Source organism: Helianthus annuus, chromosome 13 (genome assembly GCF_002127325.2).
Source record: "Helianthus annuus cultivar XRQ/B chromosome 13, HanXRQr2.0-SUNRISE, whole genome shotgun sequence".
NCBI lineage: Eukaryota > Viridiplantae > Streptophyta > Magnoliopsida > Asterales > Asteraceae > Helianthus > Helianthus annuus.
In genome coordinates, this window is record NC_035445.2 from 136,532,747 (window position 1) to 136,551,147 (window position 18,401).

The window sequence follows — 18,401 nt, forward strand, 5'->3', positions numbered from 1 at the left end:
GTTCCAGTAGACCTCGAGGACGAGATCTAAAACAAGGTGGGGAGGATATAACAACTCTCCCAAAACCCTTAAAACATGTCCTATACGTCCAAAACTATACCCCGTATACGAAAAACAAGCCCAAAATACCTTTATATTATTAAAAATCAAATAAAACAAAAATAATTGGTCACTCGCGGGGCGCGACCCAGTTAGGGTAAGACTGTCGCAGGCCGCGACAGCTTGACACCAGGCGACAGGCGACATCCTGGTGTGCCACGTGTCCCAGTCGTGTCAAACCTACACTGTTGATTCATCAAGGCTAGATCCCTAGCCTACGTTCTCGCGGGCCGTGAAGGATAAGCACAGAGAGTCGCGGGGCGCGAGCCGCCCCTGATCAGACCCTATAAATGGCAAGTTCGAGCTCAGTTTCAGTCGTTCACGATTTTCTTTCTCTCTCTCTAATATTAAAGCTATAACTCTCGGGAATAATACCCCTAAAAAGCGAAGTGCTGCCTCGTTGTAAGTATTATAACCCCCAGTTTCGTATTAGTTACTCTGCCCGATTGATCTAGAGCTCCATAACGCATGTCCGGGCTCTGCCTGACTCAGTCGTTGGAGTTCTGTATCGGGAGGAGGGTATAGCTAATGTAAATTGGGTTATCTTACTAACACATGTGCATTGTTTAATTTTAATAGATTATAACCAGGAAGTCACCAGGAATTATCTAAAACAGCAATGTGAGTTATTCCCTTTTTTGTAGACTGTTTTTACAAAACCTCAATTGTTTTAAATTATATTTAACAGTGACTGAGTATTTGTGATTCTACAATTACTGTCGGTATGTTGGGGTTTTGTATACATTACTTGTTACTACACTGTGAGTAGTAGCATGACCACAAGTCAGGATTAATAGTATCGTGGGTGGTAATTGAGTAGATGTAAACAAATGTAATTGCGGATGCCCTCAATACTGTAAAGTGATAAAAATTGTTTTGATTAAACTGGGATGCACTCGCCAGTATTTCTTGCTGATAAAACTTTTTAAAACGCGTTTCAGGTAACAAAATGTAAAAGCCAAATAGAAGTCATCTGGATAGCACTGAAGGCTTGGGAAAGTGGCTATAAAAGTTACCTAAACAAGAAATAAGTTTTATTTCAATAAAATAGGGTTTATCCCTATAAACATATTGTAATGGAATCTTGGGTTTTTCCCATGTATTTATTAAATGTAAAAGTTTGGTGTTTCACTCTGATAAACTATTTCCTAACTACGGTCCTGATGTAATTTCTGCTGCCAAATTAATAAACACCGATACCATTATACTGCCCTTGCGACCGCCCGCTCCCGGGGTAGGGGTCGGGGGTTGCGACATTAGGAGATTTCATATTCATGACCAACTGAAATCATCAACTAAATTGATGATTTTGTGCTTTGGTGAATCTTAATAACGAGGTTAAATTGATGGAATTCACCCTACTTCCATACATGGCTAGCTATGCTAACATATATACGTAATATACTTACAAAACAGAACCCTAACTTCAACTAATTCATGATTGACAGTTATGAGTTATGGTGTTCATCATCCTAGTTCTTGATTCCCCGTTTCAGATTCTAATGGGTGATTTGGTACCCATGAAAACACACTAAGAACCTAGTGTCCGAATGAGTGTCTAGACAAATGTATTTTCATATAATATCATATTTTCTTGTTATAACCCTTAAACTCCGAACCTAACTCATAATCAAACTCCATTGACTCACACACCTTCGTTTCCCATTGTAGGGTAACTTTGGTGTTTCAATCACCCCATTCATATCCACTCACGTTTGGAAGCTTTAGCAAACCGTGAGTATACTTGACCTTTTTTTACGCTTTAATGCACTTTTGGGTGTAACATGTATAATCTATCAAAATTCACAATGCACACAACCAATCATATTCAATCACCCAATCCACCAAATATGCTATTTGTTATGCTTAGGTTGTTCATGCTAGAAAACATTCATGCACTCGAGTTGTCATTTACTTAGCTAGCTCACCTTAACAGTTATAGCGTTATAGGAGTAGCAAACCGCCCGTTTGTTGGGTATTGTTAAGTACTCAATCAACTTTTACCGTCTCATTCACTTCTATGACGAGGGTTCGCATAATAATCAGTAGACACAAGGGTTTGACCTTTAGTCATGCATGTTAGCTTCAACTTAGTGTACATTTTGCCATGTTGGATTTGAGACTTTTATGATATGCTATGTAAAACAAACTTGTATGCTCACCGACCATTATATGTTGACAAATTATTTTAATACATGTTGTAGGAAATTAGTCTTGATGATTTGAAGAAATTGGTTAGGGTGAACTAGATACGCACCCAAATTTCCATGTCATGTAATTCCTTTATGTTTACACCAAATTGCAGGCGCTATCATTTAGCGCAAAAGTTGACAAGTTTTGTACTTAATGTTCTAAAATCTTGCACGTTATGTCCTTTAGGTCAAACCTAGTTAATTTTTTTGGTTAAATATGGTCACGTGCCTTGCACATGAGGGCTTGTCATTTCAACTTGCAAGGGGCTATTGTGTAAAGAAATTTTATTTAGGGACTAATTTGTGCAAAATTAAAACTAAAAAGGTTATATAAACCCCTGTCTCTTTTCTCTCTCTCCTCTCTCTGTGAAACTCCCTTTCTCCCTCTCTCTTCTCTCTCTAACACAATTTAAACCCTAGCTTATTTATCCAAGAATTATATGGCGAATCTGATTCTGATATAACAAATTCATATAGGGCTTTTGATCTATAAAACAAGGCGAAATATTGCATATGAAAACGGTTGTGGATGGTGATGGTGGAGACGGTAGGTGGCAAGTGTAGGTGGTGGGTGGGTTGTATGGGTGGTATTGGTGTAGTTGCAACGGTGGTGGCTGGATGGTGATGGTGGGGTTGCACTGGATATATGGATGTTATTCTCTGCATTATAACGATGAGTTAGGTTGTGAGGATGATTCAAATTATTGTTTCAGTTAGGATAAGTTGTGTTACAATTTACTTTTTTGTGCATTACAGATTTACTACAATTGAAGTGTTTTACAGACCGAGTTTGTGTAAGTCATTTGTGTGAAGTTGAGACGATTCTGCTACGGATTTAGTAGATTTAGGTGGTTAAATTAAGATAGAATTATTGTAAACACTCAACCCTGTGTAAGGTTTACATTAAAATCATTTATAGTGATGAATTAGGTTGTGAGAACGATTCGACTTCTTCTTTCAGATAGGATAATGTGTGTTAGATTTGACTTTTTGTGCATTAGAGTGTTGAACAGAGTTGTGTTATAGATTAAGTTTCTGCTAGTGATTTGTGTAAAATTTGTGTTATTGTTAGTTGTTTAGTGATGGCTGGTAAAAGGTGGAAAGTGTTGAAGATTTGTTGGAATTTGAAACGATTCTGTTACGGATTTAGTTGATTTAGGTGGTTATAAAGGATTTGGCAAGATTGGGCCGATCAGCTAATTACTGAGGATGATGGTGTAACGCTAAATTGGAATGAGATTCTTGTTGACACTACTGTTGCTGATCAAACTCCAAAAGATAAGAAAGGGATTTTCAGTTTAGAGAGAGAAAGATTATATTATATGTCTTATCTTTCAGTTTATTTCAAATCAGTCCCTAAATATAACTTGTTTTATACTATAGTCCCTAAAGAGATGAAATGACAACAGTGTCCTCATGTGCAAGTCACATGACCAGATTTAACTAAAAAATTTAACCGGATTTTGCCTAAAGGACATAACGTGCAAGATTTTGGAACACCAAGTACAAAACTTGTCAACATTTGCGCTAAAGGACAACGCCTGCAATTTGGTGTAAACATAAAGGACTAAACTTGTAATTTACTCTTTTTCATAAAGACGTATGAATGTTTTCTATACGAGTTTGAAAAACGTTAATTATGCATCTTTGAATATGAAAAATAAAGAATACGATTGAACACACGTGTAAATTATGCATCTTTGATAAGATGAATCCGTTTAGACATGACAAAAGAAAATCAAAAAAGAAAAAAAGATTAATAAAAAAGAAAAAGGAATAAAACATAACACTAAAAACATGAACAAAAGTAATCCAACCATTTTGTTTCATTATACACTACTTTAACAAACTTTGAAATAACAAAACTAGGAGTGGCAAAATGGGTGGGTTGGGTAGGTTTAGGTAATAGGTTAGGATGGATTAGGATGAGTTTGAGTTAGGATGGGTTTATTAAGAAATGGGTTAGAATGGGTTTAGGTCAGGATGGGTTTTGTCAAGATGTATTTGGGCTTGATAAAAAATTCTAAAAAATTCAAAAAACTATAAAAAATCAAAAAAAAAAAAAAATTCAAAAAAATAATAAAAAAAATCCAAAAAATTCTAAAAAATCAAAAAAATAATAAAAAATCAAAAAAATCCTAAAAAATCAAACAAATTCTAAAAAAACCAAAAAAATCGTAAAAAATCAAAAAAAATTCCAAAAAATCAAAAAATAAAAAAAACAAAAAAATCTAAAAAAGTCCTAAAAATCATATAAAATTGTAAAAAATCAAAAAAATTCTAAAAAACCCAAAAAATTAAAAAATATCAAAAAATTCTAAAAAATTTAAAAAATAATAAAAATTCTAAAAATTCTAAAAAATCAAAAAAATTCTAAAAAATAAAAAAAAATCTAAAAAATCCAAAAAATTCTAAAAAATCAAAAAAATTCTAATAAATCCAAAAAATCAGAAAAAAATCAAAAAAATAAAAAAATCAGAAAAATTCAAAAAAATCAAAAAAATAAAAAAATCAAAGAAACTCTAAAAAATCAAATAAATTCTAAAATATCAAAAATTTCTAAAAAATAAAAAAAAAAATTCTAACAAATCCTAAAAATTTTTTTAGAATTTTTTAGAATTTTTTAAGTTTTTTTGGATTTTTTATTATTTCTTTATTTTTCATACTTTGTTTTTATCTTTTTAGATTTTTAGTATTATTTGATTTTTTTTTGATTTTTTATTATTTTTTAGAATTTTTTTGGAGTTTTTTTATATTTTTTTAGAAATTTTTGGATCTTTTACAATTTTAAGGATTTTTTTTATTATTTTTTATATTTTTTTTGATTTTTTAGAATTTTTTTGATTTTCTAGAATTTTTTTATTTTTTATAATTTTTTTTTGGATTTTTTGGATTTTTTAGTATTTTTTTTAATTTTTTTAGAATTTTTTGGATTTTTTATTATCTTTTAGATTTTTTTCGTTTTTTTACTTTTTTATAATTTTCTAGATTTTTCTAGATTTTTTATTCTTTTTTAGAATTTTTTTTGATATTTTAGATTTTTTTTTAATTTTTTTTACATTTTTTACATTTTTTAGAATTTTTTGGATTTTTATTATTTTTAGAATTTTTTGAATTTTTTTATTTTTGATAGTTTTTTTGAAATTATTGGATTTTTTAGATTTTTTTGGATTTTTTTATTATTTTTAAGACTTTTTTTGATTTTTTAGATTTTTTTTGATTTTTTATAATTTTTTTGATTTCTATATTTTTTTTGATTTTTTTAGAATTTTTTTCTATTTTTTTCTATTTTTTGGATTTTTTTTTGATTTTTGATTATTTATTTTTTGATTTTTTAGATTTTTTACTATTTTTTTGAATTTTTTATTATTTTTTTATTTTTTATATTTTTTTTGGATTTTCTATTATTTTTTGGATTTTTTTAGAATTTCCTTATTTTTATTATTTATTTTTATTTTTTAGATTTTTTTTTATTTTTCTGATTTTTTTTGAAAATTTTTATTATTTGTGAAGCTAACATCTACGAACACTCGAATAAAGATGAAAAGTGTGCCTGTAATGCTCTTTTTTGAGTTACCCATTTACCCTGCGTAATACCTATCTTTACCCACAAATTATTTTAAATAGATATCATATAACCCATCCTGAACCATTGTCATTTTTAAAATGACCCAAAACAACCCAAAAAACCCAAATGGGTTTGTTTTGCCAGGCCTAAACAAAACTATTAAATTACACTAGTTTGGTGCAAAAACACTTCACAAACCAACCAACTAGACAATAACTCATTAACTCACAAGGGCATTTCCGTAATCATCTCACCACATAAACTAACTATTCAACCTATATATACATACACACATCTTGTACGTATTCCCATTCTTCCATTTCACCTTCACCAAATAATAATAATAAAATAATTTATTGTTCCCCTGAGGATCCATTCCTAAATCTCAGATTCAGAAATCTCCTCCTGGGAACCCTAACCCTAATTTTCACTTTTCTCCTTCTAAATCCTTCTTCGTCTTCTTCTTCAATTCAAATCAATGGCTTCCGAAATGTTCACCGACAAAACCGCCGTTTTCCGGAAGCTCAAATCCAAATCGGAGAATAAGGTATGCATCAAATTGTTCAAATTCGTCAGATCTGTTGTTAGATTTATGTGAATTTTGGCTTAATTTGATCTGATTTGGCTTTGTTGTGGTGTGCTTGTGTGTCAGATGTGTTTTGATTGTAACGCGAAGAATCCTACTTGGGCGTCGGTGACCTACGGGATATTTTTGTGTATTGATTGTTCCGCTACGCATCGGAGCCTCGGTGTTCATATTAGCTTCGTTAGGTGATTGTTTTTTGTTCATTTGATCTTCTTAGGGCACATTGCTGGTTGATAATTATTAGGTTGTAGGATGAATTAAAGGTTATGTAACTTAGAATTAACTTATAAATAGTTAAATGTAGTTAGTTATTGATCGAGTTTATTATATTTTTAGATTGTTACTGTGAGGATCGGTAGATCTGGTTAAACTTAGTTTATTTTTAAGATGATGAACTGTAACAGCCTAAGTAAAGCCATGTTAGAATATTTTCTGCTTTGCCCCTGATGGGTTGCCAATTTAGGAACTCATGGTTTTGTTTTCACCTGACGAATTGCTCGCCGTGGCAAAATGCGCCCGGGAATCAGGTAGAGAAGGTTTCTACTCCGTTATAAGGAAGGATTCGTTCTCCTTGTCAACTGATGTGGGGCTTATATGAACACACTCTAAATGTTTGACGTTCAAATAATTGGTTATTAGGAATTAGTCTATTTCTAGACATGGATTAGGTATGTGTGTTTGGTTGCTAAGTTGGGGAAATGAATCTTTGGATCTTACAGGGTTGTTGTAATGCGTTATGAGTTGTTTTTTTAGCGCAAGGGTTTCACACTGGTTAGGATTTATGATACCTGTAAGGATTTATGGGGCCATAAAAGCCATTGAAGTATTAGATTTTTGTTCAACTCATCATACTTTTAGTGTATCACTGTGAGGATCACTAGGTCTTCTTAATTTTGAAAGTTATCGCTAGGATTTATGGGGTCATAAAAGCCGTTGAAGTTTACATTGTGCATCTCCGTTGAATTGTTTATAACTCATTAGTTATTTATTACTTTAGGGGCAACCTTTGAACTAGGCATTTATGATGCTTTGACTTTTACATAGCAGCATGGCTAGTGGCTGCTTTTTTTAAGTTGGATCATTATGCTGGTCTAATAAAAATCAACAAAAAATAAAGAATTTTAAGTGTTAAAATTATAAATCTGGATACCTACTGTGCAAATGATGGGAAAACAACTTCTGTAATTTTGGGAGGTTTAGAAATTTGAACCTTTTAACCTTTCTCTTTTAGGAATAATTAAACTCATAACTCTAGGGACACAATGTTATCCTGCAATTCTGTTGTGGTGGTTTACTGTTTAATCTCTAAACTTGTGGACTGGGAATTTGGGGAAACTTACCAATCAATTAGAATCTTTTCCCACTTTCCTATTTTATGTAGCAACTGTTCCTGCGTATTGGTATGATCGCCTCTTAGAGTTATTGTTTTCCAAAACTCTGTATGGCTGTACGTGAAGATTTCTATCGCCTTAGCTATAGCTTCCTAAGTTGACTAAAATTAGGTACTTAAGTAGAAAACATAGTTTCCGTTTTTTATTTATAAGTGGTTATATCTTATTGACCCATCAAGCTGTTAACCTTTCAGGAGTTGTTATATCTTATTGACCCATCAAGCCGTTAACCTTTCAGGTCAACCAATTTAGATTCATGGACACCAGATCAGTTAAAAATAATGAGCTTCGGTGGCAACAACCGTGCCCAGGTCTTCTTCAAGCAACACGGGTGGACAGACGGAGGAAAAATCGAGGCCAAATACACCTCAAGAGCTGCTGAGTTATACAAACAATTACTCCAAAAAGAAGTTGCCAAAAGTTCCGCAGAAGACGTTACCTTACCATCATCAACTGTTTCCGCCAAACCAGTTGACCCTTTTGATGGACCTTCTGACTTCAAGGTCATTGAACCCCCAAAAGAGACCCCTTTAGCAAAACCCGACACAAATGGATCTGCTCCAGTTAAAACTGTTTCATCCATTCGTACAACGACTGTCAAAAAGCCTATTGGTGCAAAAAAGACTGGAAAGCCTGGTGGGCTTGGTGCAAGAAAGCTTAGCACTAAGGTACATATGAATATCACGCCAAGAATCATATATTAACTAAATCCAGAATTATTTATCTATACATATAACTATATATAAGAGTAAAGTACACGGATGGTTCCCTGTGGTTTACCAAAATTTTCGATTTGGTCCCCATCTTTTCAAAAGTACATGGATGTTCTCTGTGGTTTGCACTTTGTAACACATTTAGTCCCCAACTTTTTACAAAAGTACATGGATGGTCCCTATGGTTTGCACTTTGTAACGTATATAGTCCTTAACTTAGATTTGTTGGCTGGGGGCTAAATGCATTACAAAGTGCAAACCATAGGGACCATCCGTGTACGTTCGGAAAGCTAGGGACCAAATCCAAAATTTTGGTCAACCACAAGGACCATCCGTGTACTTATGAAAAAACTAACTATCCCCATGATTTTTAAGTGGTCATAACTTTTTTGTACGTTAATTTTTTTTTTTTTTTTAAATTACACCCTAAAAACAAGTATTTTATTCTCTTTAATTTGAGTACAGCATTGCTATAGTTTTTTAAGTAAAACAATTGATATGTTACAATGTTACATGATTAACAGTGTCTAAGGGTGAGGAATAAATGAACCGTTAACCGAAAACAGACGAAACCGAACTGAAATCAACCAAAATCCGAATTAACCAAGCATCGCGCGGGCACCCTTCTAGTTTCTATAATATAGATTTTACTGATTTTATGCAGACAAGTGAAAGCTTGTATGATCAGAAGCCTGAAGAACCAGTGGTACAAGTGTCCACCTCAGCAAGTGGCATGACACCGGCAGCTCCAACGCCTCATACATCTCGATTTGAGTATGTAGATAGTTCTCAAACAACCGTGGAGACGGGTCCCGGAGGTGTGAACACACTTAATCATGTTGCGCCACCCAAGTCTAACAGTTTCTTTGCGGAGTATGGCATGGACAGTGGTTTCTCCAAAAAAAGCACTTCATCAAAAGTTCAGGTCGGAAACATATGTTACGAGCCTTGTTGTTGGAATTGTAAAACGGAACATTATGCCCTCATGTGAGTGGCATGTGTTAAAGGGTTAACAGAAAAAGTTAACTGGGTTAGGGCAAAAGGACACCGCCTGATGAGAAACTGTTACATAAACCATAAAGGACATCTAGTGTAATTTCGTTAGTTAAAGGATAGCGCCTGCAATATGGCTCAAACTTAAAGGACGGAAATGCAATCTACTCTTGATAAAATATGCCTATTTTGTGTGAACCTATTTTGATACCCCCTAAAATGACCCGCTTCAACCCGGCCCTATGTTGTTCAGAACCCGTTTTGATCCGAACGCAATTGACCCACATGTTTTGCCAGATTTATTTTTTACTGATGTCAATTGGGTTATCGGTTGCAGTATACGTAGAACTTTTAGATTCCTGTAGGATGATCCATCATTCTTAAATGATTACTATTTGTCTTGTTCAGATACAGGAAACCGATGAAGCAAGAAAGAAGTTTTCTAATGCTAAATCTATTTCATCAGCGCAATTTTTTGGGGATCACGAGAAAGCTGATCTTGATAGTCAGGCGAGACTTGATAAGTTTAAGGTATAATCAATTAAAAATGTCACGTGAACCATCTTTTTGTTTCTTTAAACTCTTTTGGGGCATAGATAGAAACAGTACGGTTTTAACAATGACTGAAACAATTCTAATTTTAATTTGGTTATCCAGGGCTCAGCAGCCATCTCAAGTGCCGATCTATTTGGTCATGACTCGGATGATTCCAACCTTGATATCAGTGCTAGTGACCTCATCAACCGATTGTCTTTCCAGGTATTTTCGACTGTTAAATGTACATTGGCATACAGTTACCACTTTCCACAATTAACAATTTAAGAAAGCAATAATTTTACGCTAGAAACGATTAGGGGTGTTTAAAAAGCCGTGGCTCGCTCGTAAAAAACTAGGCTGTAAACGATCTGAGCTCAAGCTTGGCCTGGCTCGGCTCGTGAGTTTGCGAGTCGGCTCGAATTATTTTATTTTGTTTATGTTTATATTAATTTTAATTTGAAATGTATTTAAAAAAATATGTGGGAAGGGGTTGAAGTGTTAACATTTTAAGTTTAATTAATCAATAACAAATAAAGATATGAGAAAATAAACATAAATTATACATATAATACTTTTAAGATGCCTTTTGATATTTAAAATTTAAAAAAGAATAAAAATAATAGATATTGATATGTGTGTAACTTATTTTTTTTTTGTTTTTTTGGTTATCAATATTTGTAAAACAACTTAAAACAATTCAAAAAAGTTTACGAGCCGGCTTGATTTGGCTCAAGCTGGCTCGAACATTTTATGAGCCGAGCTCGAGGTCGAATTTCTAGCTCGATAAAACAAACGAGCCAAGCTTGCTCGTTTAAGTTCGAGCTCGAGTTCAACAGCCCTAGAAACGATCCAGTTTCTAAAAATAGGGCCACTTTGGGCCTATACTTGATCCTGGCCAATGTGTTCTTGACCTAACCTGGTTACCTGGTTTAGTGGGTCAAACCGGATTTATTTATTTATTTTTCGGTTTTGGTGGGTTCAGCCGGTTAAGAGACCGATGGGTAGCAAAAACATTTATCCTAGCTACAACTTTAATAATCGAGGTTGATCCGTTTTTTTTTTTTTTTTGAAATATTATAATTTCAGGCACAACAGGATATGTCATCTCTAAAGAACATAGCAGGAGAAACAGGAAAGAAGCTGAGCTCCATAGCCTCGACCATAATGAACGATTTTCAAGACAGAATCCTGTGAGAAAGTTGTGTTAATTACAGAAAGACCCTTATAAAAAATCTTGTTATGTGTAAAGGGTGCTCGTCTTTTATCATATTTTGTAGCTGGAAATTCTTTTAATACCGTGATGTGTGTCTTATCGTTTTCTTGCCTTGAAATCTAGAGAGGTACAAGGCGTTTATCGGATTGAGTCTAGACATTTTATTTTTTTGTGCACCTGCAGGTGAGATATATGTATAAGGTTGAATCCTCCAGAAACAGGCTCTGTATTACATTTTCAAGACTATATCATATTTAGATTCTTGATGCATTTTTGCATACTTAAAGATTTTATATCTGTCTTTATGGTTATAACGCGATTCTTACATGCGAAAACCGACTTCGTTGACTTTAAACTGTACAACGTGCAATGCTGCATGTATGTGCGTCTAGCGATGGGTGTGTTTGCATGTGTGAATGTCCAAAAAATGTAGTTGAAGCAACTTCGGTGTTAATAAGTGGCAAATGATATAGTTTTTTTTTTTTTTTTTTTTGCATAGTACCGCTAGGCCATGACAAACGCGTCTGTGGCCTAGCGGTTTTAATTTTTTGATAAGACTTTGCCTTAGCAAATGGTGAGAGTTCAATCCCTGAAAAAATGTAAAGTTTAGTATTAGAAGTATAGAGTGTGTGAGTTGCGTTCTATAAAAAAAAAAAGCAAATTATTTATTGTAAAAGGTAACGAGTTGTTATTTTAAAGACAAAGGGTCTTTAAACATAATTTTTGTATAAGGACTTTAGTATAATAAAACTAGGGGCTTTAGTATAGAGGGTTCAAAGACCTTTTTGTGGGTTTTTTTTTTTTTTTTTTTTTTTTTTTTTTTTTTCTTTTTGAAATGTTTATAGATATTAATGTGCCAAAACTATGTTTAAAGATTTTTTTTATGATATTAATTTTGAATCAATCAAGAGTGTTTGCGAGTACTGACACGACGGATTTAACCAATACCCGGTTTTATACCAAAAATTGTACTTGGTTGAAAAGTTTAGTTCTCTATGAAACTCCAAAGTGCATAGAACTGATTTAGACAATAAAAACCCTAGAAAATAGATCCAGGTCTTTTGGATATGCATCAATTACTTAGTTTAACCTCTAAAATCAAGGATTTGATTATAAAAACTAAGTTAATTTTCTTGATCATGTAAACCTTTTGTTTTGGTTTGTTAACATTTACTTACACCATTATAAATACTTAAAACACACTCAACCAAAATCCCTTTTCTCTCTTGCTCAAATAATAAAAGATGCAGTTTCAAAACCATGCATGGCGCTGCCACCAGCGCCACCACCGCCGTCAACCAACTTCAAACCATCACCGAAAATGTCTACGTCATGATTTTGGTCCGAGAGAGTTAGATGAGAGAAAGGATGTGTTGATAGTGATGGACGCCACAAAAGAATTTTCAGTTGAAACACTTAAATGGGTACTTGAGAACATTGAACTAGATAGCAGCTGCACTATTACTCTTTTAGGGATCAAGCCATGGTTAACCTTTGTGTGTAAGTACCTAAGTACATGTTATTCTAACCAACGATCATAAAATTTACAACTGTTTTTGGTAATAAAATAGCAAAGATTACGTGACAAATGTTTTGGTGATTGCAGTTTCATGCAAAACTGAGACGGACATATGGAAGATGAGCATGGAAGACTTGTTGAACATGAGAGATACCGATGAATGGAGGAATGATATACGGTACCAAAAGGCTCAAGAGCTAGTTAATCTTTGCTTGAAATACAAGGTAATGTTGTGACTATGCTAAAGCTAACATATGACAATTAGCTAAACATGGAATGATTCACTCAGGTCACACCTCACATAGAGAGTGGGCAAGGGTTTCCTAAACATTTACTTGTTCTAGAAAGAATTGCAAGCGCCTATGCGACATGGGTCGTTTTTGACAGGTACAAAGATTCATTTTTGATAGAAATGATATAACAACAACCGCACCCAGTAAATCTAAATCCCACCAAAAGCAAGCGATGATATTGGTAGGGTCTGGGGAGGGTGAGATGTAAGCAAACCTTACCCCTATCCCTAAGGATATAGAGGTTGCTTCCAAAGAGACCCCCCGACTCCACGACAAATACACCATAAATATTTATATACACATCTACCCTTGGTTTTAAATTATGTGATGAGCTCCAATGCATTTGGTCCAAAAATCTGATGCAAGATGCGTGATGCACGATGCAAGCTACGAATGCGATGTGCTCTTTATAAAAAATACTAAAAAATTATTTATGCATAACAACTTATAGAAACATAATTTAACTAAAACAACTGACGTAATAAGAAGATTGAAGTTATGCTTTTAGGTTAAATTCAAGCATACAAAAATGTTTCTAGAACCACAAAAAGTGTTTAGGAACCATAATGGTCCAAATCAAGCATACTAAGATATTAATTATTGAAAAACCCAACCCATTTCATAAAAACTGAAAAAAAAAAAAAACATAACAAAGAAGAATAGAGACAAATATAACCTCAAGAACACAATACATACATAAAAGCAGGAAGGCAATCACAAGCAAAGCCCCCCAAAAATGTAGACAAAATCTACACCCCTACAAACAAATCTAAAACACAAAAGTATACCCTCTCCTAAAAATCTTTAATCTTAAGCCTACATCTCCACGGACTCCTATCCTGTATCATGACCTCAGAGACGTGCAACCCTAGATATGATATGATATCTACTAACGGTTGAGAATATGACTTGCAGGCATCACAACAAGAAAGACATAGAATGTATTGCCAAAAAAGTCCCTTGCAACGTTCTTGCGATGAACAATAATGGGGAGGCCGAATTGATCGACGGCTATTCAACTTTTGAAAGCAATGATGAAAGCCCAATGATATTCACAACTTCCACCATACCCACACCGCAGTTGATGCTTTCTGACGAATACAAGCGGAAGCTCAGGGTCACTAGTACCTAAGCAATGTGTTACATACTTGTATTATGATCTTATACAAATCTACAATAAGGGTCATTTAGGTCCATTCGGTTCACAAATTTCACAATAGCAAGGAAATAGACAAGGAAGGAGAAACTATCAGACATCAGCTAAAATTTCTTGAGTTGTTGTAAGATATTGTGGGTATTGTTATGGGTGTGTGTATATATATGTATCCTAAATGTTGAAGTGTGTACTTTATTGTAATAAATAAAGTGGTTATTTGCAACAACCTATTTACACCAATGAAAAGCATCACTCTTATTCAAATAAAATCAAATTCCATTAGTAGCTTTTTAAAAGCTGAATTACATACTTCCAATAATATCATAAAGCTACTCGGTATTGGTGAGGCTCATCCTTGGAGGATGACCCTTTACGTCAGCGCCACGTAGGATGGGTGTGAAGATGGGCAAAGAGAATGGACCTAAGGAAATGGAGGATGGACCTAATATATATATAGGACAAAGATCCGTTAGGAACCACCCCTTATTGCGAGAACCGCGAGAACCAGTGTGAACACTTGGCAAAATTGTAATTATGTGGTACTTATTATAAAACACGCGCCCCTCTGTTTCATAACTCTGTTCACGATCAGTAGCTAGGGTTTCATTCAACAGATCAGAACTTTGTATACATCGACGACGGTGGCCGACGACGTTCACATAACTCACCGGAGTTCACGACGGTGGCATCCGGTCACGGTGTTTCCAGCGGCATTCACAACGACAACCCACCATTTACACCCTCTACATGACAGCCTCTGATTCATCAAGTGTCAATTATCACACATCTGATGTTCCTCCTCATACATTTTATGATAATCCTCCTCATATCTTCATGGCATCATCTGATTCATCAAGTGTCGATTCTCACACATATGATGTTCCTCCTCATACATTCTCTGGTAATCCTCCTCATATACATCTGATGCTGTTCTAAATTGTGATCTGGTTTGTGTCCTAGGGTTAAATTTGAGTTCTACTTTTCGTGTGTATGCGTTAGGAACAAGCTATGAATTGGTCATGATCTAAGTTGTTCTTATGAGTTTCCATGAGTGTAAGGTAGGTAAAAGTAAAGTAGAATGAAATAGGAGCCAGTTGAAGCTTGCTTGGGTAGCCGATTTCGTATGGTGATCTGCCAGTATTTGTGTTAACCGAGGTTTTTAAGAACGTACTGATAGTTAGGTATGGAGAAGACTGTTATATAATCTTTTAGTTCTACATCTGCAAGTAGTCTTGTGGTATTCTAGCAGAGACGATGAGTTCATGGACTTAATAAGATTGTTGTCGATATATTTTTTCGTTTTGTAGCTTTTAGCTAATTGCATATGGTGATCTTCCTGGATTTGTGTTTACCAAGGTTTTAAACTTTTAAGTATCTACTGAAAAATAACTATTGAAAAGACTATTCTATAATCTTTTAGTTCTTCATCTGTAAGTAATTTTGTGGTATTCTGGCGTATAAGATGAGATCATGTACTGGTTAAGATCTTTGTCGATATATCTTTTTAATTTGCATGTTGTAGATACTCTGTAAATATTATATTAAATGATATGCACATATGCATTATATTTACTGTAAATGATCTTGTATTAAATTATATGCACATGTGCATTATATTGATTGTAAATGATATTGTATTAAATTATATGCACATGTGCATTATGTTGAAAATTAGAATATATCATTGATGTATGTATTCTGAACAAGTGCCTTATAGATAACTATCCAATTATGTACAGAATGGCAGCAAACAAAGGGTCTTGGGTGGCGGATAACTACAAAAAAATAGGGGAGTTGACTATGTGGGATTGCAAATGGAATAACTAGTCGACAACCGGGGATTCATGGGTGGAGTTTATGCAGCTTTTGGCACTGCTGAGAGACACCAGAATGAAGACGGGTCAATATGGGTGGGGTTGGCACTCGGAAAAATAAGTCGACTTTTACAGATAAACCTATACTACTGGACTTGGGTTTGGTTAAGTTGAATTTGTCCAAGAATATGTATTCTAGTCCACTTGATTTTGCCTCCGATGTTCGGTTGGTGTTTGAGAATGCGATGCTTTATAACCCCAAGACGGATGAGGTTCATGGAATGGCTCATCAGCTGCTGTCCTATTTCGAGATGCTTTTTAGACCGATTCAGGCGAAATTGCCTACTAATCAGCGTGTGAATTGGTTTCTGCTGTAGATGAATTCGATGGAAGTTCGTGTGACGATATACAGACGCCTGATAGATCCAAGAAGCCGAAATTTAGTGACCCGGTTGCTCCTGTTTTAAACAAGCAAAATCACTCGACTGCATCTAAACCGATCATCCCACCTGTTGTTCAGCCGCCAAAGCGGACGCCATGCCAATGCAGGCTGCAGAACCATAACCAGAACAGATCAAATCGTAATCAACTATAACACAAGGAACTGTGCCGAAGCTGCCCAAGCCCAGAGCCAAGGATCTGAACAAGAGGGACATGAACATGGAAGATAAACATAAATTGGGGTTAGGGCTGCAAAGTATGCCACCAGATAAGATACGACATTTGTTGCAGATCGTATGTAAGAGGAACGATCAGTTGGCGCAAGAGGGTGATGAAATAGAGCTTGACATAGAGGCTTTGGACACAGAAATGCTCTGGGAGCTCGATCGGTTTGTCACCAACTGGAAGAAACTAGTGAGCAAGACGAAAAGGCAAGCACTTTTAGTAAACATCGCAACGGTCGACATTGATGATGTAAGCTTTTCAATTGTTGGAAATCTGGAAGACTTTCTTGTTTTCTAATTTGAATGGTTGTGTTGAATTCAGGTTGAGGGAATGAAGAAAAACAATAAGGAATCAGGGGAAGAAGATGTCGATATTGGCGATGAGATGCTGGAGAGCAGCTTCCCACATGTGGAGATTGAGAAAGATGATGGTGGTGGTCAGGGTCAAGCTGCAGGTCATGGAAATGAGAATGCAAACAGCAGCTCCAACGTACCATAATAATGGACATGTGCATACATGTTTTATGTTTAACTTAACATGGTTATTTGATACGGAATAAAAATATGCACACGCGCAATATACGTGTTATAATAATGCTAATGTGCACCCATACACATTTTTTAATAACAAACTAGCACGCTTTGATACGTATATACATTGCTTTAATATACATAATACATCCTTTGATATACATAATACATCGACATATGCTTACTAATTTTGAATAATGCACATGTGCATCCATACATAATTTATCCTATACAACTACTGTCAACCAAATATACACACAGCACATCAGTTAGCCGCTTACTACTGCCCAAACAAAAAAAAAAAAAAAAAAAAAAAACACTACGTGTTTCATGTCCTTGAATCATTCACATATAACATCCATAACATCATATTATCTGTTACTTTTCCCAGTTGTTGAGCACACCCCATCATTCCTATTGCTTCAACGCCTCTTCTTCTAACATCTGCTTAACTGTTTCATCTGTCAATCCATGTATTTTGTTCCATCGATGATCTACAATGAGCATGTGTATCAACATTAATTTATGATCGACATATAAGATATGCACACATGCATCATTATATACATGTGAATAAACATTAAATACCTTAATAACCTATGTTGACAAACTATGCACACGTGCATATTAACCTATTATAACAATCTATGCACATGTGCATAACTATATATCACACAACTATACCTTATTAACATAATCCAATATGAAATACACGTTCTCATAACTGTATAACACACCAAAAAAACACCTACATAAAACTAAATACCGATTACAAATCATTGATGCATAGGTGAGATTCCTATTCGAAGTCATATGCATCAACATCATCTACCTTGTCAAATTATTATTGCAAACTATGCACACGTGCATATTAACCTATTATAACAATTTATGCACATGCGCATAACTATATAGATCACAAATTTAGTTTATTATCCTGTTATGTTTAATCATATTATGTCAAGCTATGCACATGTGCATAAGTATGTATCACACAATTATACCTAATCAACATGTTCTGTGTAATCCTGTTCTGTCAGAACATATGCACATGTGCATATCTATATAGATCACAACATTACCTTATTATCCTATGCACATGTGCATAACTATGTATCACACAATTATACA

At 34.4% G+C, this 18,401-nt stretch overlaps 3 protein-coding genes across 4 annotated transcripts; all 3 read left to right on the forward strand.

Moving 5' to 3' along the window:
* The first annotated feature begins 6,151 nt into the window (after positions 1-6,151).
* Positions 6,152-11,578, forward strand: LOC110899423 (probable ADP-ribosylation factor GTPase-activating protein AGD9). Its single transcript, XM_022146309.2, has 7 exons — positions 6,152-6,406; positions 6,512-6,630; positions 8,075-8,504; positions 9,214-9,474; positions 9,951-10,073; positions 10,200-10,301; positions 11,166-11,578. Exons 1-7 carry the CDS (start codon positions 6,338-6,340, stop codon positions 11,271-11,273), a joined length of 1,212 nt encoding a protein of 403 aa, XP_022002001.1. The 5' UTR covers positions 6,152-6,337; the 3' UTR covers positions 11,274-11,578.
* A 988-nt stretch (positions 11,579-12,566) lies between these two features.
* Positions 12,567-14,524, forward strand: LOC118485976. The gene is made up of 4 exons (XM_035982539.1): positions 12,567-12,792; positions 12,899-13,035; positions 13,101-13,198; positions 14,020-14,524. Exons 1-4 carry the CDS (start codon positions 12,675-12,677, stop codon positions 14,234-14,236), a joined length of 570 nt encoding a protein of 189 aa, XP_035838432.1. The 5' UTR covers positions 12,567-12,674; the 3' UTR covers positions 14,237-14,524.
* Positions 14,525-14,866: 342 nt separating this feature from the next.
* Positions 14,867-17,317, forward strand: LOC110903271 (transcription factor GTE7). Of its 2 annotated transcripts, XM_035982540.1 has the most exons (3): positions 14,867-15,161; positions 16,000-16,989; positions 17,062-17,317. In XM_035982540.1, exons 2-3 carry the CDS (start codon positions 16,729-16,731, stop codon positions 17,236-17,238), a joined length of 438 nt encoding a protein of 145 aa, XP_035838433.1. In that variant the 5' UTR covers positions 14,867-15,161; positions 16,000-16,728; the 3' UTR covers positions 17,239-17,317. The 2 variants fall into 2 exon arrangements, with proteins under 2 accessions (XP_035838433.1, XP_022005020.1); XM_022149328.2 differs by having other exon boundaries at positions 14,867-16,989.
* The last annotated feature ends 1,084 nt before the right edge of the window (positions 17,318-18,401 follow it).

Excerpts from the sequence above, each read along its gene's own strand:
- LOC110899423 (XM_022146309.2), top strand. The coding sequence starts at position 6,338 with ATGGCTTCCGAAATGTTCACCGACAAAACCGCCGTTTTCCGGAAGCTC. Across the intron at positions 8,505-9,213 it reads CAAGAAAGCTTAGCACTAAG|ACAAGTGAAAGCTTGTATGA; the intron begins GTACATATGAAT and ends GATTTTATGCAG. Across the intron at positions 9,475-9,950 it reads GCACTTCATCAAAAGTTCAG|ATACAGGAAACCGATGAAGC; the intron begins GTCGGAAACATA and ends TGTCTTGTTCAG.
- LOC118485976 (XM_035982539.1), top strand. The coding sequence starts at position 12,675 with ATGGACGCCACAAAAGAATTTTCAGTTGAAACACTTAAATGGGTACTT. Across the intron at positions 13,036-13,100 it reads ATCTTTGCTTGAAATACAAG|GTCACACCTCACATAGAGAG; the intron begins GTAATGTTGTGA and ends TGATTCACTCAG. Across the intron at positions 13,199-14,019 it reads ACATGGGTCGTTTTTGACAG|GCATCACAACAAGAAAGACA; the intron begins GTACAAAGATTC and ends TATGACTTGCAG.
- LOC110903271 (XM_022149328.2), top strand. The coding sequence starts at position 16,729 with ATGAACATGGAAGATAAACATAAATTGGGGTTAGGGCTGCAAAGTATG. Across the intron at positions 16,990-17,061 it reads CAACGGTCGACATTGATGAT|GTTGAGGGAATGAAGAAAAA; the intron begins GTAAGCTTTTCA and ends TGTTGAATTCAG.